The 22438-nt window shown below is 33.8% G+C and overlaps 1 protein-coding gene across 12 annotated transcripts in view; it reads left to right on the forward strand.

Moving 5' to 3' along the window:
- Nucleotides 1-22438, forward strand: part of LOC129806532 (junctophilin-1) — an 83176-nt gene that overhangs the window by 41557 nt on the left and 19181 nt on the right. For all 12 annotated transcript variants that reach the window (XM_055855179.1, XM_055855187.1, XM_055855183.1 and 9 more), the window contains exons 3-7: nt 3314-3525; nt 10352-10629; nt 10729-10865; nt 13421-13561; nt 13676-15260. In XM_055855179.1, the coding sequence (XP_055711154.1) occupies nt 3314-3525; nt 10352-10629; nt 10729-10865; nt 13421-13561; nt 13676-15260 (2353 nt within the window). The remainder of the gene's footprint in view (nt 1-3313; nt 3526-10351; nt 10630-10728; nt 10866-13420; nt 13562-13675; nt 15261-22438) is intronic.

A 22438-nucleotide genomic window follows, 5' to 3' on the forward strand; every position in this document is an offset into this window, starting at 1 on the left:
GATTTTGTGGGAAAAGCCAACTCTCCGTGTGGAACTCGCCTATTTGGTATCCACGAAATTTTCGATTGGAAATTTTCTTATAAAAAAAACCGGGGAGAATTCTCGAGTGGTATTCCCGGTGAGATTTTGATTAGTTTACATAGAAAATAAACAAATAAATTAAAATATGGCGTTTTTTAAATTTTTAAATGGTTTTTAAATGATTATTTCACTTAATAAATACAATTTCCGTATATTTATTTTAAATTTTAATTAAGTTTTTTTTCTTAATAAATTATGCAGGAATTTCAAACTTTTTTCTTATTATCTCTTTATTATTTTCTAATTTTTTGAGTTTGATACCAATCATTTTCCAAATTAATTAGTATTTTAATATTATTTTGTTTCAGCTCTCGTAAATAAAAAGAAAACGGTCGTGGCCATTTAATAATTAGATCTTTGATTAACCTATTTATTTATTTATCTAAATTCTCTAATATAATTGAAAAATCTTGAAACTGACATTAAAATAACGGAAGTCTCATGAATTCTTTATCATTGCGAAAATATGACGAATATTTGACGAGGCTATCGAGTATTGCAAAAATTTTACAAAAATACTCGTCAAATCCGAAAATAATACCAAAATAGCGACTAAGAAAACTTTTCTTGGCGAAAACTCGTAACCTCTTAACATTTAATATGCCTGATCGCTTGAAAATTGGTTCGAAAAATCACATAAAAATACAAGAAAATGTGAAAATATTAAAAAAATAAATAATAAGAATTATTGCCGAATAATATTGGAGAGAAAAATCAGGTGAAAATTAACTTATTGGAAATTTACTTAGGGTGGTGTCACCACTTCTCGCCAGTGACCCACTTCTCGCCGCCTATAGTTGAATCGAAGAAAAATCGTATAATACGAGTTATAAAAAGGATGTCAGAAAGAAAAAGTAACGCTGAATATATTTTTTAATAATATTGTCCAAAATAATAGAGTTTGGGCCTTTTCAAATAAGTGGTGAGAAGTGGTTATTTTTTAATTTTTAATAAAAATATATCTTTTAAGTAATCCACCATTAAGTTGAGGGACTATTAGTCTGATATCGGTGGCAGCCAAAATCCCGAAAGCCAAAATCCTGAATGTTAAAAATCCTGATAGGAATGAAATTATATGGAGGAAAATGTTTAGAATAATTTCCCAAGACACAGAAGATTTCCCTTTGCCTCCAGCAATCGGTGGTACAATCGTGGGAGTAGCTATAACACTTTTAAGAATTTGGGATTTTGGCTTTCGGGATTTTGGCCCTTTCGGGATTTTGGCTTTCGGGATTTTGACCGAGACCCGTCTGATATATCTATAGACAACATTTCTAAGAAACTTTGTGTCAAATTTAAGTTACTTTATAATAGGGGTTTAAAAATTATAATTAAATTAATTTCAGTTTTTCCTAAAAGTGGCGATAAGTGGTTACTGCACCATATTATTTTCAAAAAAAAATAAAAAATGTGAAAATTCATTTTAGCATTATTTGACAATTTTCAGAAAATTTATACATAACCACAAGAAAATGAAAAAAATCTTTATACGTATAAATACGTATTTATATTTGAATTTGTGAAAATGCAAAGGGCCTTTCTTTAAGTTTTTCACTGTAGTAAAATATTAAAAAGAGAAATTTGACATAAAATGCCGTTGCGGTCATTTAAGTGTTAAGAGGAGTCACGATGAATAAATAAAAGCTTGTAACAATGTTATTTAATTGTTTATTCATTCATTGAAATTATAATCACTTCAGTATTCTGTTTTTTTGCGACCAATTAAATTTTAAATTTTAGTATGTTGTAGCGGTTGTAGCTGAGGTCGAGACCTTTCCAACGATGGGTCGCACTCTTCCCTCAATGTTCTCTGACAATTTCTCCAGAGCTTTCGACACTTATCGTGTCTTCCTCAGTGATTCTTGGTTGGTCTTTTCTTTAGGATTTTTGTCACTAATTCCTCTACTTGCTTATGCATCAGTTTTGAATTTGGTTAGGAGCTAATTTCCTTATTTCTCTTTTTACAAAGCGAACGGACTGGTACTTTATACAACAGGACTATATTTATTTATTTATAAATTTTAGTATAAATTGTATTTCAAATTGAGACCTTTCCAATAGTGGATCCTATCCGTCCCTACTCCAACCTACTGTACCCCGACCCTTACTATATCCATATGGACCGGACTCTATCTCTAATGTTTATTAACCGATTTCAATGATTTTTTTTGGCCTTCCCCACTCGGATTTTTTAAAATAGAAAATGACCAGTGATAAGCCCAGATAAGCTTATGGTAGCTGAGATTCTTTAGAAGTTACTTCGAAATGCGTGCAACTCGGGGTGCTTGCAACTCGGAATGCGTGAAAATTCGATTGTGAATTGAATTATGGGGATGAAGAATCGCGTCCAGAGAATTTTATGCATTTCGACCGACTAGAACAGTTTACTCGACGACTGTTTACTCGAGGACCCTGAGTTGCACGCATTTCGAGGTCACTTGTAAAGAATCTCAGCTACCATAAGCTTATCTGGGCTTATCAGTTATCACTTGTTCTTAAAATTTAGTTAATAAACTAGATTTGTAAACATTCATACTATATTCATTGAATTTGAAATTTTATATTGATTTCATTATTTTTTTAAGAATTTATTTTACTTTTTGTTGGCGCTACACTGATTGTTTTACCATTTAGGGGAATGTAGGCATGGTTCGCATAGAGTGAACCTTCAAACGATGTGAATTTTTCTTTGTTTGCAAAGAGCTGACCTACATACCATTTCTCATCTCGTTTAATGAGCTTAATAATGATCTATCTTATGACAAAAAAATGACGAACTAGATCTTTGCACACAAAGAGAAAATTTGCATAGTTTGAAGGTTCACTCTATGCGAACCATGCGAACATTCCCCTATAGAGATTTTAAATCTCAAAAATCCTATACTATGCATGTAAAATCTCAGCTTCAAATCGGTCTCCTGTAAAATTTGCCAACTGCGAGTTATTCGTTTCTTATTCTGAACGGTCGATTTTACCTCGGGATTACGATGATATTCTTTGCATTATTTCACATCGATGCAAAATATTTTTGATTATGTGCTTTTGGAGTGTCACAATCAATGGAAAATTAACTATTTTAATAAAAAGTAGTCACAAAGAGTGGTACTGTCCTAAAAGGACTTCTCTGAGGTGTATAATCACGTAGTCAAACATTTTCGTGCTCAGTAACAAAGACCTTTGATTAAATATGAAATATAATTGATTAATGATTTTTTTTTCACCTCCTTTGCAGTGGATCATCATTTGAGGGTCAATGGCAGAATGGGCGCCGGCATGGTCTTGGCGTGGAGACAAGAGGTCGCTGGATCTATAGGGGAGAGTGGACGGGAGGCGCAAAGGGGCGCTATGGTGTTCGTCAGAGTGTGACGTCCACTGCTAGATATGAGGGCACATGGGCTGGAGGATTCCAAGATGGTTATGGTTCAGAGACGTACGCGGATGGTGGTGAGTTTCTCACAATTTCCTTATTTCTTTGCCAATTGAAACATTTCATCATTTAAATGGGATATCACAGTATCTGCAAAGATATCGATCCATGCGAGAGAATATACCCTTATTTCCCTATCATTCCTAAATCAAGAGTTATCGAGTTTCAATGTTACAGGACGAGTTCATCGGACTATCATCAATTCCTTTGTCTCCTTTTCGTGCCTTCTGCTTTAGTAAATTACTGAAAATTCTTCGATCTAATTTTTTTGTTGTAACAATGCTTAAATCAGTTAAGAAAAATTTTTCACAAGTAAATTCATGTAGACAAGGCTCACATTTATGATAGTCTTATAGGATTTATTTTAGAAGAATAGAATTTATTTCGGGTGATGCAATAAATAGAAAGCAAGCACCAAACAATGAGATAATAATAGAAATTTTCTTTTATTTCTTCCTACTTTTTTTTAGGCAGAAAGTACCAATCAATTTTTCTATATAAAATTCATTTCAATTACACAATGAAAATTTAGTAAAGTTTCTTCATGATGGAAAAAAATCAATAGTTTTGGAGATATTTTAAAGTGGTTGCAATAGTATTTGCTATTGTTATACTTAAAGCTTAATGTGCAGTAAATTCTTTTTATTGGCAATTTAGAAATACAATAGCAATTATTGCCAATTATCTTTTTACACAATTCTTAGGATATAATTGATATTGATTCGATAGAAATATTAATGAAACAATTTCTTATAGAAAAAAACAGAAGCCTAATGAGTTTTCCATTAATTGGTAAAATTGTTTGGGTCATTTTAATTAAGGATATTTCATTTTGTTCTTCATCCTTAAACAGCAACTCTTTTGGAATGTTTAAGGAATTTTGTAATGAGGTATATCAGGTTATGTTAAAACTAACCTAAAAAAATTAGGAGAAAAAGGTGCAGTTTCATGCATGCATAATTTTGGATATTAATAATATCCAATAACTAAGAAAAATGAACTAGACTTACGGCGTTATCACACTTGCACATTAAAATTTTAATGTGATTCACATTAATTGTCACTTGTGAGCGTCCAAATATGTTATTTGTGTCTTTGAGTCACTTAATATTTGGGGTTTTTCTATTTATTGATAAAGAAGTGGACTTGGCCTGCAAAAATATGTTTAAATTTACCTAAAGCATAAATATTTTTCACATTAAAAAATTAAAGAGAAAATCGCATTAATTTTTCGCATTAATGCTATAAATGAATTTATATCAAATTTTGCGGGCCAAGTCTACCTTATTATCAACAAATAGATCAAATTTTGAATATAAAATGATTCAAATACACAAATTACACATTTGGGCTCTCACCAGTGACAATTTATGTGAATTATATTAAAATTTTAATGTGCAAATGTGATAACACAGTTGGTCTATTTAAATATAGTTAATACGTTTGGGAAAATAATCTTAAAAATAACCTAAGCTTCGTGAAACTGCCTCAATCTCCTCTATATATTTAGTTGAAAAAATCATTAAAATTTCATATCTTCTTTTATTCAATTTTATTAAATTACTATCAATAAATCTGCAAATAAAAAAATAAAAAAATTATTATTTCGGACATTTTCTGAAAAAGAATGTTTAATACCGTCATTCCATAATAATTCATCAAATAATATACCATTTGATATTTTGATAAAGGCGCAATATTTCTGAAATTAACGAAGATTTTATAGCAAGAGATATTTTTATGCTAGTCTATATACTTGATTTTTAAACGACCAATTGTTGTCTTTTGAGGTTAGATCCAACATAACCTCACACTTTTAGAGAATATTTTAAAGTGCGAGTAATGTTTTTTTTTTATTTTAAAACTTCCTAAACAAAACTTTAATTTATGTAATATTTATTGATCGCACACGAAAGAGAGCAATTGATATGTTTCCTCAATTATTCAATTATTCTTTAGGGAGCAATTTGAAGATATTAATTTAGCTAATTTTGAGTTTTAAGAAAATCAACATTCCGATATTTGTTCCATTATTTGTCCCTTATGAGATATAGAGCTTATGTATATCGAGACCCATTTCGTAGGGGTATCGAGATTAATTTTAAATTTTTATCTTATCTGAAGGATTAGTCGGTCATTTAAACTGTTTAACTTTAATTAAAATTTCAATTTGAAATGAATTTAAATTTATTTGTTATCTTTTTACTAAGCTTAGTTATTTCTTGACTAAGCTTTATCGAAAGCTTTAAATAAATTAAAACTAAAATTCAACATCTGTAGAGAGCGTAATTATCTTTGATTCGACCATGTGTCTTGTATATGTAGACGTTAATGCACTTACAAAAAGAATTTAATAAAATTTCAGATATTAAAAGTCACTAAATTGTCTTATTAGAAATTTTTTCAATTCAATTCAGCTTATTTCATGCCTAAAGATACAATAATGTTCCTTTTTAAGGCTATACATTTTTTTTTCATTTTATTCATTTTCGATTGCTTGTGCTGTGCAATTTGTTTGAAGTAAGGACAACAAAAAAGATTTATCGTTTCGTATTTTTGTTAAATAGAATGGATTAACTCTATAGCAAGTTGATCCTTTGTCATTCTTATTGTAGGAAAACTTGCCCAACATTTCGAATCACAACGGACTTACAAGTGGGTGGTATGGGTGGTCTATAAGTCTGATCGATCTAATATTTTTTGTATAATATAGGCCTATCCAATAACACGTTTTATGGTAGTGACCCGCGTGGATTTGCATTTGTGCGTGCACGCCAGCCAAAATATCAAATTTTTGGGTGATTTTTGAGCGAAATTCAAATAGAGACGATGCCGATTTTTTTAAACAAAAAGGAAGAAAAGCTTATCAATGAGAACGATTTTGATAATTTGTATATGATTCCTTATTCTTTATGGCATAAATAAGTCTTTTAGCCAAATTTAAGATCGATTTTATGAAGAATTTTTAGGTTAATTTGCTCCATGATCATCTGATATCATTCTTAAGCTCATCTACAGTCCCTACGGTTTGATGCGTTGCTTAATTCTGACGCTAATTTCTCTAGTAATGATGCCTCACAGATTTTTGATTGAATTTTATCCAGGTAAATTAACTGGACAAAACAAAAAAAATCAGTTCTGTCTTCTGGATCCACTTCATTACAAGACTTGCTTTCTGAATTCCCGCATTATCCTGCTGAAAGATGACATTACTACCATTACCAATTCTTTACCATTTTCTATTTTGAAATGGTTTTGTGATCATTTTTATAAAGCAATCTTAAGAGATAGTTAACCGCGTTATTGGCTCAAAAGCTGTGTGAAAAGATGATACACAGAGAGTTCTAACTCAATGAGTTTGAGCATTCCGCAAAGCTGGGATGCTTTGGTATCTAAAGCATGTAGGCGATGAACTTCTCCAATGAATAATGGCTTCTACATTTTAACTGTTTACTGAATCTTCGTATTTTACATTTCGTATTGCGGAAACTTCGTATTATAGGGCATTTCGTATTTTACCATTTCGTCTTTCATGAATTTTTCACAAAAATTGAACATTTCGTCTGCCATACGTTTCACATAACCATATCAACCAATAAAATTATAAAATTGCAGTTTTACAAGGTATGACAGAACTGTATGACAGACGAAATGTTCAATTATTGTAGAAATTGTATGAAAAAAGAAATGTAAAATACGAAACGGTATAATACGAAATATCCCAGAATACGAAGATTCCGCAGTACGAAATGTGCAATACGAACATGTAAAATATAAAAAGTAGTTAGAACACTCAATCCCGGGTTTGTCGCCGAAATCCTTCTGGTGTCGAGATATGCCGAGTGGAGATGATGTCCAGCACAGAAATGGATAGACACTGTTTTTAAATCACTAAACTGATTTAATTCACTAGGGGAGACTGGGGCAAAAAGTCACAAATTGAAAATTTGAAAATTTAATATATTCCAAGATAAAAAAGATAGCGGCTTAAAATTTTTTCCATAAATTGCCTCCATAGACCTTCTTCAAAATCGTAAGTTTCTTAGAATTCGAACAAGGAATTTAGTAAATAAAAAATATTGAAATTTTTATCCCTATTTTTCAAATGTTTTCCTTACAGCAGATATCAATTTTGACCTACTTATTTTCCAAAATTTATGCACTGGTAAATGTTTCCTAAATGATTTGGATTCTTTGAATACGAAACCACTATCTATTTTAGAATTTCACAAAGGTTCTTTTCTTCAGAAATCCTTTTATGAAAAATGGCCACTTGGGGTAAAAAGTAACAAAAGTTATGGAGCAAAAAGTAACAAAAAAACGAAACAATTTCTGATGTCTCCCAGCGAGAAGAAACGTCATTTCCATGTCTCGCCGCTTTTTGTTTGCATTGGTCAAACGATTAGCAGTCTCTTGTGTGTTTTTTTTTCTAAAATAGCTTGAAAAGAGCTTTTCTCGTTCAGATAGAGAAAACTGTGTTTTAAAAAGGTGTAGAGGAATAAATTTCCTATGAAAATATGTCACCTAGCTATTTTGTTTTAAATTTACGAAAGCCAGTAATAATGCAAATCAAATGGTACTATTTGCTCCAGCATTTTTGAGAATGATCACAAAATTGCCTTTTAGAAAACAGCTCGATAAATGTATTTCATTACAAAAAAGAGGAAAATGACTTTCAGAAAGTTGTAGAACATTAAATTTCCTATAAAACGGTACTAATTAGAAATTTTTAAGGCGCTAGGGTAGCTTGTGAAAAAATAAAATATTCGTTTTGTGACTTTTTGCCCCAGTCTCCCCTAGTATTTAATTGATACAAGTTAGAGATTACTTCGGATAACTAGGGTGATGTGTTCGCCGCTAAGGCTAAGCAGAAGAAGAGAAAGAGGATGCTCTACACGTCTTGATTTATTGTGGAGGGAAGCTTACGTTCCACACCCGTTCCACATGCAGGGTCTCATTCCTCCACAACAGTTTTTTTTCGGAAAGATAATTTTATTAGGATTTTTCTACGATTTTGGTTTTTTTTAGTCCACTAGTTTTTCGTCGAATTGAAGGGAAACACTCCCCTTCCCGATCAATTTCGCGATCTCACCATAAAAAATCAATATTTTTAACAGGAATTGTACCAAAAGTAAACGACACCGAAAAACAGAACAATATCCAAAGCCTACTACTGTTACTGACTTCATTTCTGGCGTTGGATAATTTTTTCATCTACATGCTTTATTTTGGTCGATAAATAATAACATTGATCAGACATCATAAACCTCATAAACCAAGCTTGAGATATCAAAATTGTTCACAACTTTTTGATTTATCCTTTGCAAAAATAATTCACTATTTTTAAATATATAAAATTTATGACTTCCTATTGGAATTTCTACTTGATTTATCTTCACTCACCTAATTTATTACTAAAATATTGCAGACTTTAATAAATGTTTGAACTCTGGAAAATTTTAAATTCGAAACAGGTGATTAGCTGTGATTCTTTATAATTTCAATTTTATTGTTCCAAAAACTATAATTCTTGTTTGGTAAATACGTTTTAGTACTATATGTATCCGTTAAAATTTGTTGCAAATTGCTGCGTGCTAAACTTTTAAAGGAAGTTGCGAAATGAATGGGATAAAATTTTACGGAATTTTTGAACTTTTAATTGTTTGTTGTTAGGAGAAGGCTTTGAAGCTTCGCACACTTCATATTTTTCCCACATTCTTTTAATGAATCTTAACCATCTGAACTGGCTATGGCATATTTTAATGGCTAACCCTAAAGGTACATATTTCCCAAAAAGATAGGTCAGATTCATGAAAGGAATATGGGGAAAATATGAAGTGTTCGAAGCCTCAAAGCTTTCCCCTACATTTTTTCCGTGGTTTTGCCAAATAAATTGACTGAAACTAATTAAACTCTTGAATTTGAAATAAATTCGCGTATGTTTCGAAGTCTCGAACGCTTCGCTACCTCTTTTATACTTTGTCTCTTCTCTTGACATCACAACAAAGTTGTATTTCTTGTACATTGTTTGGTGTTTGAAAACGTATTTTAATTAACTTTTGACATGTAAATTTGAGAGGTATTCAAAGTTCTGAAAGCTTTCATTTATGAATTTTGTGTCTATGAACATTCCTTTCACTCTAGGACTTTTGGTTCTTATTAAAATTCCCAACAATTGGCTTGTAATATGAAAGAATAGCCATGGGACAGTTGGTATTTTGCAAGGATAGTAAATTTTCTCTTGAAAATTTCATTGTTTAAAGCTCTCACACTCGACCTTTCCCTCTCCTGCGTTATATTAAATCAGGGAAACTGAAAGCTTTGGAGTATTTTATCTTTTCGCAACAGCCTCCATGTGACCCTGAATTAAATTTCTAGTAAGGCTCGATATTATAGAAGCAATAAGTATCCATCATAGAGTCACACAAGTGGTGAAATCAATAGGAACTCACCCACATTTTCCATGTAGTCTCTTCGTGAATCCCAGTTATTGAAGAGCCTGGGTAAATCCTCTTACTCCCCTTCGAAAAAAAAAATCCTATATAACATCTCATAAGCACGTTTATCTGTTTTTGGGAGAGTTCATTTTAGGCATATTCACTCATATTTAGCTTATAGTAAAATAGGTTGATATTTGGGTATAATCCTTTTCTGGAAAAAGGTGCTATCATCTTTGAATGTTGTACAAACGACCATAAAATTAATGATTCATCATTTTCAACCATGAATTTGGTTAATTGTTATAAATTGTGCAAAGAGAAGTTTCTCTGTAATTTTGAGAGACAAACCTCTCAGGGCACAATCATTTGACTAATTTCAATTAATTTTTGTGAAAATTTCCAGGAACATATCAAGGGCAATGGTTATCGGGAAAAAGACATGGCTATGGTGTCCGACAATCGGCTCCTTTTGGGCTGGCGTCGCATCATCGACCACAAACAATTCAAACTTCGATGACATCGTTACGTAGCAACGAGGGTGAAAAGAGCACAGATCCGGCTGATAAGAGAAATCATCGCATTGATGATGTTCGCGGGGGTTTTGTCCTCAAGGCAAGATCCGACGAAGCACCAGCCAGAAGAAATAGTTTAGTGGAAAAGACCAAAAAAGGACTTTTGTCGGTGAGTTTAAATATTACATTATTTTTGATATTTTAAATGGAATTTAATATGATTAATTCTTTTTTGTGTCTTTTTTGTTTTCTTAATTCGCAAAAAAAGGGTTTAAAAATTAGAAAACAAAGAAGTACAGGTGATTTAGAAAAAAGGGGAACAGGTGCCTCAGGAAGCATAAGATCGACAGTATCTACAGCGTCATGGATCAGTACTGGCTCATCTCAATCCGGAATGACCACAAAGTATGTTTTATTTCATAACTTCTATTATAATTTTTTTTATTTAAAAAGTTCGGATGAAAAGGTGGGGCAGTTTCACACATGTTTTATTTTCAGAAATATAATTTTTTATGGCGCTAGCACACCTTTTCAATTTAATGAAATTCAATCGATTGAAATTTTACCTCTCTTACTCTTTCAAATTGAAATCAAATATAGCTGTCTCTTTCTGTTGAATGGAAATTGAAATTTCAATTTCATTTTTAATTTCAATTTTAAATTTCATTTGGCAGAAAGAGACAGCTCTATCTGATTTTAGTTTGAAAGAGTAAGAGAGGTAATATCAATCGATTGAATTTCATTAAATTGAAAAGGTGTGCCAGTTCCATTAGGATTAAAAATTAAAAATGAGAAATATGCTGTATATTTTCAAATAGACAGTAATCAAGATGAAGAAGTAGCTAGATTATAGGTAACTTAATTTTAGTGAAACTGCCCTACCCTCCCTGACAATTCATGAGAAAAGAATCATCGGCGCGAGTTCAAGCTTTTCACAAGGTTCTGATTTTACACCGACCTAGACCGATTTGTAGGAAAATAGCATTCAATAATTTCCTAATAGAGTTTTCAAGGTCAAACAATTAAAGAGAAAAGGTTCATTAAAAAAAGGGGTAAAAAACTGGATTTTACAACCAATTAGGGAAAATAATGAACTTATATTGTTGCAGATTCGAATTTGAAATGAGTACTAAATGTGAGGGGTCAGCCATTCCCGGCTAATACATTAAGTACTTATTAAGTGATTATTAAGTTCTTAACTCAATGACTTAATTTTAAGGAGTTGTAGAACATTCAATTACTTAAAAAATATATGAAAATGAGATAAACGTCAGCGCTTTGTGGCGAGTAGTCAAACTAATATGGTATGACTCAACCTTAACACTATGTACTTAATTAAGGTCTTTATTAAAGTCCTTAATTAAGTAGTTTGTGTTAAGGACATGAAAAGTATTTTCACTAAGTACTTAATTAAGGGCTTTCTACTAAACGCTTTTTAAACACTTATCCTAATGCAAAGAAAACATTTATTTTTAATTCTTCAATTTTTTTTTATTTCACAAAGAGATAAAAATACACTTTTGCCTCTTATTGATAAGATAAATACGTTTCTACCTCAGCTCTGTTATGTTGTCCGGCACAACACTTTCTTCTCTGGTTGCAACTATTGTTGTCCTCAAATTTATCATTAAGAAGTGTTTCAGGTACATCTGGAACGAAAAATCAATAGAACAGTCAAGTAAAAATAATAATATTCAAAAGTTTTTAAAAAGTAGACTTTAGAAATGGGAGTAACGTTATTAAAAATAAAGTTTAAAAGAATGTTCTTGCAAAATTCAATCATTCTTTGATATTGCTGTAGTTCATCGTTATGGACGAAATGCTCGCTGTGGTCAAAAAACGTGTTTCAAAACAAATAAATTGAATTATCTTGGCTACCGAGCAACCGTTATTGAGGAGATTCTATTCTATATCTCACTATCATCTTTCTGTCAGTACATTTACATCTTAGATATTTTGATTAAATAAAAAGTTTGAAAGTTTTCAGAAATTTGATTTCAATATGCTATCTATAATACCTCTCATCTTTATTTCCAAATGGATTTTGCATGCAAACCGAGTTTACTCACGTTACCAGTCTCACCTACAATAAGCTGATCTAGGCTTATCACTAGCTTTAAAAAAAAATTATTTAGTCAAAATATTTTTTGTTAATCTATTTCTTTTGTTAAAATGTTTTAAAACTTTAGATGTTTATGGTGGTTCATGAAGGATATATCTATCATAAAAATTTTAAATCTCTAAATTTTTAATGTATCTTTTGAAATTTTGAATTACGAAGGTTACTACTTGCAACATTTTGCCCCACATTCTTCTAATTTTCAATATGGCTGACAATTCAATTAAATTTATTATTTATTTGATTTCTTAAAAAAAAAAAAAACTGAGGAGTGTTTTGCATAATGCCTAAATCTAAATCAGTTAAGCTTCTTTATTGATATTGATATACTTATCGATTTGAACGAAAAATAACTGAAGTATTTATTAACAATTAAGTAAAAAAACCTTTCAAAATGGCTGACTTTTTCGTAAAATCTATTGTTTTTATTGCTTTTAAAAATATACGATATTTTTTTGAACAATTTAGAGTTCTATTAGGCTTTTATCAATTCTATCTTTTGAACTACTAGTCAGACTATGTATAGTAGCCTCTCGCTCAATCGGCTCTTTTTCAATCGGCTGCAAAATTTTGCTGACAATTTTCACGTTCAATTATGAAGCAAATTTGCTCAAATTCGCTGTCGTTCCTCTTATTTTATCATGATTCTTTATAATTGAGCACTTTTTGTGGAATCTACAATGATTTTGACGCCCAAATCTATCTATAATTTGGGCATCAGTTAATAAGACGCGAATAAATTCAATATGGCTGCCACGTCCTTATGGTTCGAGATAGTAACTTTTTCTTTTAAAAAATAGCAATTGCAATTGTGTTTAATGTCTAACATATATTTTTGTAGGTCAATGCATACGGATTCCAACGCCAGTTTTACTGTGGATGAGGAGCAACTTGATCCAAGTGTAACGGAAATGTACATGGGCGAGTGGAAACACGATAAGCGTGATGGATATGGAATATCTGAACGAAGTGACGGGTTAAGGTATATACAGAATGAAAAAAAAAATAAAAGAATAACTAAAGCACGATAAAGAGAGAATTTGTGAGACATGATTAGGGTGATATGGGTATCACATTAGAATTCTCATTGTTCCAGATATGAAGGTGAATGGCACAACAACAAAAAACATGGATATGGCGTGACAACATTTCGTGATGGTACAAAAGAAGAGGGTAAATACAAGTGCAACGTGTTGATCACGAGTCAGAAGAAAAAACATGTGTTCCTGATACGATCTGCCAAGTTTCGGGAGCGGATCGAAGCGGCTGTGAGTTCGGCTCAGCGTGCATCAAAGTATGCTCTGCAGAAGGCAGATATTGCCATTTCCCGGACAGCTACGGCACGCAGCAAAGCTGAATTGGCTGATATGATTTCGGATCAGGCCAGAATGGATTCTGATCTTGCTGTGGCGACAGCTAGGGAATTTGCACCGGATTTTAAACCATCGGTCCTAGAGCGTTTTGAACGGTTGCGGAGTCGAGAGAGACCAAGACCGCCGACAGAACCACCGGGGAAGTTGGAAATGATGTCAAGTCCGAAGTCTATATCCCCTGAAGCTACCAAATCACCGAGTTCCAGTGCAATGGCACCGACACGGGCACCGAGTGTTGCCCAGAGCCAAGTTCAGAGTCAGGCGGCATTTCGTCGGCAATCCTTTCAGCAGCACCAGCAGCAGAGTTTTGACTATTCACAGATGAACAATGTGTCAAATCAATATTCCCAACCACACAGCCTCAATAACCCTCTACCATCTGCCCAGACGGACTACATGAGCAGTGGGCCATCGATGTACCAACAACAGCAGCCACAGCCCAATAATAGCTACATGAACCAATTTTCCAATCACCAAGTAACGAATTCGCAGATGAACTATGCGCCAACGCAGCAGATTCCTTACAATTCCACGGCGATGCAGCAACAGCAACAGCAGCAGATGTACAATATGGGCAGCAATGTGAGCAGTGGGAGTGGTCAGAACTATGGAAAAATGAATTCAATACCCTACGGACAGCCATCACAGGGCCAGGCCCAGGGAAATCTGTACGGGATGCCACAGAATCAACCAAATTACTACAATGTTCAGGACCAAATGCAGCAGCAAGAGTATCAGACGGCTGTGCAGGGCAGTGGAGGACCTATGCGACGGAGTTCTCAGATGGTGACGGAGGGTCAACGACCAATGTTGGGATCACATGCTCAGCCATCATCAATTGACCACTTTGATCACTACAAACGACCACCGAGTCGAGATTCATCGGTGGATAGGTATACAAGGGCGGCCAGTCGACTGGGTGGGGGCTTTGGTTCCCGGCAGCCCTCCATTGATCGAACCCTACCACCAGCACCAACGACTGACACCCCAGATCGCAGTGTTCGAGCCGGGTCAGCATTCCGTCAATTGGGCCCAGCCCCAGCAGCTCCTACATCAGCTGGCAATGGAACAGTAATAACAGGCTCTGGGACCTCAAGAAGTGGGACTCCGGTGTACCAAGGACCCATGGCACAGCCGGTCTACTCAACGCCAAATCAACCATTTGAAGATGTTCTGCTGCGACAGCGAACCCTCGGACAGGATATTGTTCCGTCGCCGGCTCAACCAAAGCGCACTGAAAGTCTCTTTATTGGGGCTAAGGCAGCGCCTCCTGCGGCGGCTAGCGGTGGCGGTGGCAAAGGATTAAAGGTAAATGTCATTTCTTAACGAATTACTTCACCCCTCCACCCTATCAATTTCACGTTATAGCCACTAGGGGAAAGTACTCTCCCTTCAAACGTTCATGCCTTCGAATAATGTGACTTTTTTTAATTTTTCCTAAGAGAATTACTGATTTCTATTAAATATTAGTTAGCTTATGATCAATTATTGATAATTATGTGATAATTATGTACAGGTCTCTTAAGCTGTCTACACACTAAGCAAATTATTGCAATAATAATTGAGCGCTTTTTGTGGAATCTACAATGATTTTGACGCCCAAATCTATCTATAATTTGGGCATCAGCTAATAGGACGCGAATGTGTCCTTTCAAAGTGTCATTGAAATAAAACTTCAATATTGAAGTGAATATTGAAACCAATATTTCAATATTTGCTTACACACTGAACAAAATTGACTTCAATTTCAATATTACAACTTATTAAAATACCATTCTAGTCAGAGATTCAGTTCCTTTCAAACATCGAAAAACTTTTGGAATTACCATGTTTATGAACAGGAAGACATCTCAGAACATCAATCATAGATAGGACCAGAGATTCTGTTATATATCGTCGGGGTTTCGTAAGGGTCACAGCACTACGACTGCCCTTCTTAGGGTAAATCATGATATCTCTTCAGCTCTTAATCGAGGTCATTTTGTTATTCTGGTCCTTCTAGATTTCACTAAGGTCTTTGATAGCCTTCCCCACAACCTTCTTTGCTACAAATTATGCACTCTTTTCAAATTCTCGTCTTCAGAAGTAGCCCTTGTTCGGTCTTACTTTACAGGTAGATCGCATATTGTCAGATTTGGTCAGGACGTTTCACCACCAACCTTCTTAAGTAAGGGCATTGGGCAGGGTTCAATTCTTGGTCCTTTGCTGTTTTCTCTCTTTATTAATGATTTACCCTGAGTTTTACGTAACTGCTTGTTTCATCTATATGCTGATGACCTCCAAATTTATGTGGAGGGAGATTCCTCTAATCCTCTTCAAGCTTTCGATCTTATGAATGCAAATCTCTCTTATATTGAGCACTGGGCTTTATTAAATGGATTAGTTTTGAATCCTAAAAAGTCTCAAGCTATTGTTATCTCCAAAAAAAAACTGTTTTCCCTGATCTTTAGCCTTTACACCTCCATGGTGAAATTATCTCTTTCGTTGATCAGGTCAAAAATCTAGGTGTAATCTTCCACACAACTCTCTTCTGGGGGGGGAATTCTGTAACTCTGTGAAGTGATCATCTGTCAAAATGGTGAATGCTTCACTGAAGTGATAGCAAAAGAGATTCTGTAACTTGCGATAGCTTCACGTGAAAGGATTATTTTGAGGTTATGTGTTTCACTTGTCAATTTTTCGGTAAAAATGATGTTATCACTCAGTGAAGCCAGTAAAAATTTTTTCCATACTCAGCTTGAAAAACAAGACCATATCATTTCTAATACTCAATTCTAGTGTTTTCCATTGTTATTTTGTTCAAACATTTATGAAAATCTTAAATTTAATAAAATTTTCAACACACACTTCCCCTCTCTGCTTCACGCAAAGTTACAGAATAACTTTCCTAGCAGTCGTGAAGAGAAGCTCGTGAACCTTTCACTAGTGAATCGTTCACTAGAGCGTTCATCGAGTTACAGAATTCTCTCCCTGGTTTGATCAGGCCACTTCTATTTGCCGTAAGGTCAACTATTCTCTTTATAACCTTCGACGCTTCCGGGACATCACACCCTATGATACTCGCTTGATCCTCGCGCGAGCGCTTTTTCTTCCTTTCTTCAACTATGGAGCAGAGCTCTACTTTGCGGCGGATAGAGACACAATCCATCGTCTTACAGTTTCGTTTAATGATTGTGTTAGGTAGGGGAAACTGGGGCACCACCAAACACGGGGTACCACCAAACACTGCGATTTTTTAATCAGATATTGGATATCAGAGGATAAGACCGATAGGAATTTATAGGCACTATATAGGGATGCTTGTCCACTGAAGGAATGGTCGAGATAGTCCAAGTAGTTTAGAAATAAAAATTAGTGTTTGGTGGTACCCCGTGTTTGGTGGTGCCCCAGTTTCCCCTATATCTGCGGCTTAAGTCGTCGAGACCATATCTCCCCCTTCAGTCACATATTTGTTAGCTGCGATCTACCATCTCATCTGAAAATGAGAGCAGTGCTATTTCTGTTCCATTTGGTGATTTCTGGATGTCCTGGGTACCTGTCGTGTCTTCTGGTTAGGGGGAGTTCTGCCCGGGTTCGAGGACTCATAGTACCTAAAGTTCAAGATGACTGCCTCTATCGGTCGCTTTTTGTAAAAGGCGCCATTCTGTTTAATTCTCTTCCGAGTGATTGCCGTATTTCTACGGCTGCTATTCGTAATTTCTATCTTCAGGCTGAATCCTAGAAGCAATTAATTTGTTTCTTGAACTTTCTTAATTTTAAATTCTTGTCATTCTCTATTTATTTATGTTCCTCTTTTTTGATTTTTTTTTATTATCACAATTGTAAAAGGGATGACCCTATTCTTGTGAATAAATAAAGCAATAATAATAATAATATCCTGCTCAATTTTTCCCAGAAACCCGTCTTTATCAGGACTTCTCCCCTACTTCCTCTAGAAAATCTCAGATCTTCTGTGATTTTGTTGAATCTTTTGTCAAATACGCCCGGAAAACTCATGGTGGTCAGAAAATTTCTCTTGGTTCCTCCAGAAATCACAGATCTTCTGGGATTTTCTTCTGTATTTTGCTAAGAACACCCAAAATACCCAAGTTGGTCAGAAGATATCTCCTAGTTTCACCCGGAAATCACAGATCTTGTGGGATTTTCTTTTGTATTTTGTCAAGAACACCCAAGATAACAAAATTGGGCAGAAGATTTCTCCTGGTTCCTCCAGGAAATCACAGATCTTCTGAGATTTTCTGTGATTTCCTGGAGGAACCAGGAGAAATCCTCTGACCAACTTGGGTATTTGGGGTGTTCTTGAAGAAATACAGAAGAACATCTCAGAAAATCTGTGATTTCTGGAGGAGCCAGGAGAAATCTTCTGACCAATTTGGGTATTCTGTGTGTTTCGACCAAGTGCACAACAAAATTCCAGAGGAACTGTGATTTCCTGGAGTAAGCAAGTGAGAACTGCTAACCAAGCTGGGTTCTTGGGAAGATTTGACAAAATGTACAACGAAATTCTGAGAATCTGGAATTTTCTGGAGGAAGCAGGAAGAGATATGTCCTGACTTGGATTTTGGTCTTGGATGTGTTTTCATTCATGAACAATGAAATCCCAGCGGTTCTGTCATGTTCTGAACCAAGAAGATTCCTGACCATTAAAAAACATTGAAGGAAATATTAAATCAATTTGATATTTAAAATATCTTTGAAATTGTATTTCAATGTGACTTTGAAAATTTTTATTGACATTATTTGGCCTAGTGTGTACCATTCAAAATAATGAAATAAAATATTGAGAAAAAATGCTCCATATTGAAACAAATATTGCAATAATTGCCTACACACTGGACAATTTTCTTCAATATTGAAACTTTTATGACAATAAATTTTTGCAATGTTTAGGCAATCCTTGTCAATATTGGATAATGAAAAGAAATATTGCAATAAATTTTATATAGTGTATAGCCAGCTTTAGGAAAACTAACAGAAAATTCACATTATTCGAAGGCATGAACGTTCGAAGGGAGAGGACTTTCTCCTACCATTTCTGATTTTATAAAAAAAAAAACTATTACACAAAAAAAAAACCTCACAGTGACATACCTCTTCCCCAGAAAGACACCTTAACTTGTGTGATGTTTTTTTTTCTTTTAATTTACCTAATCTTGTTCCTTTTACAAAAAAAGAAAAAACAAAAATCACGTTGAAGAGCTCTAAAAATATGTTTTCCTATCACACTTGGTTCCTCAATTTATTTTCAGTTGAAGTGCAATCAATTTTCTCGGGTTTTTCTCACAAAACTGTGGATGTGTTTTGAAATGAAAATGATTGAGAAACGATCGTTTGTATTGTAGTAGAATTTATATACTTCGTGCTTTTTTTTTACTTACACTTTATTTGCTTACACTTAGACCGATGTAATTGACAATAACCCGGCGATTGATTTTATTGTGCCACAGAGTTGAATTTAGAAGCAACTAAATGCCTAGGAAAAATTTATTTGTAGCCCAATTCACATTTCAATCATCGTTTCTGAATAAATCGACTCAATAATGCTTCTTTTCTTCTTAAGTCATTTTTCTAATTTGCATTCCATTGACTTTATTTTGGTTTTTGATTAGGCTCATTTTCTAATGAAGATTTTTATAGGTTGTTTTGGAAAAATCATTCGTTCTTTTGCGCTGAAAGATAGAATAACGACAATTTAGGGAAAGATGGTGCTGATTGGACATCAGTTTTTCGATTAAACTTTAACTAGGGTGGATACCCCAAGTGATGCCACTACTCCATTTGATGCCATCTTCAACAAGAGTGTGTTTTTTGAAAACACATCCAATGAAAACACATGAAAACACATCCAAGACCAAAATTCAAGTCAGGACACATCCCTTCCTGCTTCCTCCAGAAAATCCTAGATTCTCGGAATTTCGCTGTACATGTACATTTTGTCAAATCTTCCCAAGAACCCAGCTTGGTTAACAATTCTCACCTGCTTACTCCTAGGAAATCACAGTTTCTCTGGAATTTTGTTGTGCACTTGGTCGAATACACAGAATACCCAAATTGGTCAGAAGATTTCTCCTGGTTCCTCCAGGAAATCACAGAAAATCTCAGAAGATCTGTGATTTCTTGGAGGAACCAGGAGATACCTTCTGACCAATTTAGGTATCTTGGGTGTTCTTGACAAAATCCAAAAGGAAATCCCACAAGATCTGTGATTTTCTGGTGAAACCAGGAGATATTTTCTGACCAACTTGGGTATTTTGGGTGTTCTTGGTAAATACAGAAGAAAATCACAGAAGATCTGTGATTTCCTAGAGGAACCAGGAGATATCTTCTGACGCCCATGAGTTTTCCGGGCGTATTTGACAAAAGATTCAACAAAATCATAGAAGATGTGAGTGACTTTGATTCATTTGAAAAATTTGTGCGAAAATCTGGATATCCAATCTATATTATCTTTCCACAATTATTTTAACAAATTTTATATTGTAGATCGCTTTCGCAAACCTATTATTATTTTTACTTTAAACCCAAAATTTGTATTTTGACACGTTTTTGTATGTTATTTTTTAATAATTAAAACTGCTGTAGCTGGTAGATATTCCGGTCTGAAAAATAACATTGTAGTTTTTTGAAAATGATTTTTTTTAAATACAAACCTAAATAGCATCTATGGATTATGTCCAGCGCACAATAACTTTTGTTTAGTAAACATGTTTTTGACATTTCAATGAGAGTGAATGAAACATAGATCTAGTCTAGACATCTCGTTCATTCTCATGGGAAATTTTGAAAACATGTTTACAAACCAAAGTTATTGTGCGCTGGTCATTACAAAGCAACTCACTTGCAAAAAGAAAAATTTTAAAAAGTTATTTCTTTTATCATATTTTCCACCTAATTTCTCGAACATAAATTTGTCAAAAAAATTTTTGGCTAAAATTGTATTATAGTCATAGTCCGAACTTCCAAATTGGTTTGCTCGGAATTCCGCATTTTTCGGCATTCCAAATTTTATCTTAGGGTAAATGTCCTAATTCAAAACCATTTCCAGACGTTTTGACTTTGACAGAAGGTTCAACACATTAAGTTCAATTTTTTTTCTGAAAAGAGTGACATAAATTTGCTTCTTGACTCTTCTAGAATGTATCTGTTTAGTGAAAATTCTTTAAATATAATTTGAAGACTTCTTAAATACAATAAAAAGACATGAGTACAAAATGCTTCTATTGGAAACAAATTAATCCAAATGGAGACAAGGGAAATTTTCTAATTGGAGACAAACAGTGTAACTGAAACCATGACGAAAGTCTTCCAAAACCTTTTTGAGTTGTTCTTGAGCGCAGGTTTTGTTCTTATTCCTGGAGGGGAATTATGTAACGCTCTGGCAATGCCATATGGCAAATTGGGATTCGAATCTTAGGAGAGCTTTTTTCGAAAATGCGAATCTGTAGCCGTGACATTGGCATTTCAGCTCACGTAACATTGTCAGAAGTCACATATTTGAGATTTCTGGCAATTCAAATGACAATGAATTTTGTTAAATAAATCAACCAAGACGTACTGTATTTTCATAAAATCATCAAGTAAAGGGATTTCAATAAAAATTCAATGAATTGCATTTTAGAACTCATATGATATGACAAAAAAAGCTCGAATGGCATTGTCAGGTTTCGAACTCACGTGTGACAATGCCACGAAAATTACAGAATTCCCCTACTGGGCCCGTATTCTCCACTTTGTGAGAGAAGATTTTACGCGAGCTTCTCTTCGTGACATTTTCTCCTATTTTTCCCACCTGCCCGCTCTCCGTATCCACGAATATCGGAGAGAATCAGGTAAGATTTTCGTGTGGAACTCTTTGTGGGAATCGCTTTTTGACATTTCGCGCGCTGTTTTTGGTCGCAAAAAATTGAATACTGAAGTAATTATAAATTCAATGAATGGATAAACAATTAAATAAAATTGTTATAAACTTTGATTCATCGCGACTCCTCTTAACACTTAAATGACTGCAACAGCATTTCATGTCAAATTTCTCTTTTTATTATTTTACTACTATTTTAAAAAAAAAAGGCCCTTTGCATTTGCACCAATTCAATACGTATTTATACGTATAAAGATTTTCTCATTTCCTTGTGGTTTAGTATAAATTTTCTGAAAATCGTCAAATAATGCTAAAGTGAATTTTCAGAGATTTTTGTAACAAAAAACTAATTTCCATTGATTGTTTTTTAGCAATTTGACAAGGATTATTGGATTCATATCAATATATATTATATTTTCCTGTAAATATTAAAAATTCTAATTTATAATTTGCGCTTCTTTTTGAAAATAATAAGTAAAATCCAACGGGAATTCGGAAAAGAAAAAAAGGTGTAAAGGTAATTTTCACTTTATTTTTCTCTGCAATATTATTCTGCAGCAATTCTTATTATTTATTTATTTTTAATATTTTCACGTTTTCTTGTATTTTTTTATGATTTTTCGAACTA

Source organism: Phlebotomus papatasi, chromosome 3, assembly GCF_024763615.1.
Source record: "Phlebotomus papatasi isolate M1 chromosome 3, Ppap_2.1, whole genome shotgun sequence".
In the NCBI taxonomy this organism is placed as follows: domain Eukaryota; kingdom Metazoa; phylum Arthropoda; class Insecta; order Diptera; family Psychodidae; genus Phlebotomus; species Phlebotomus papatasi.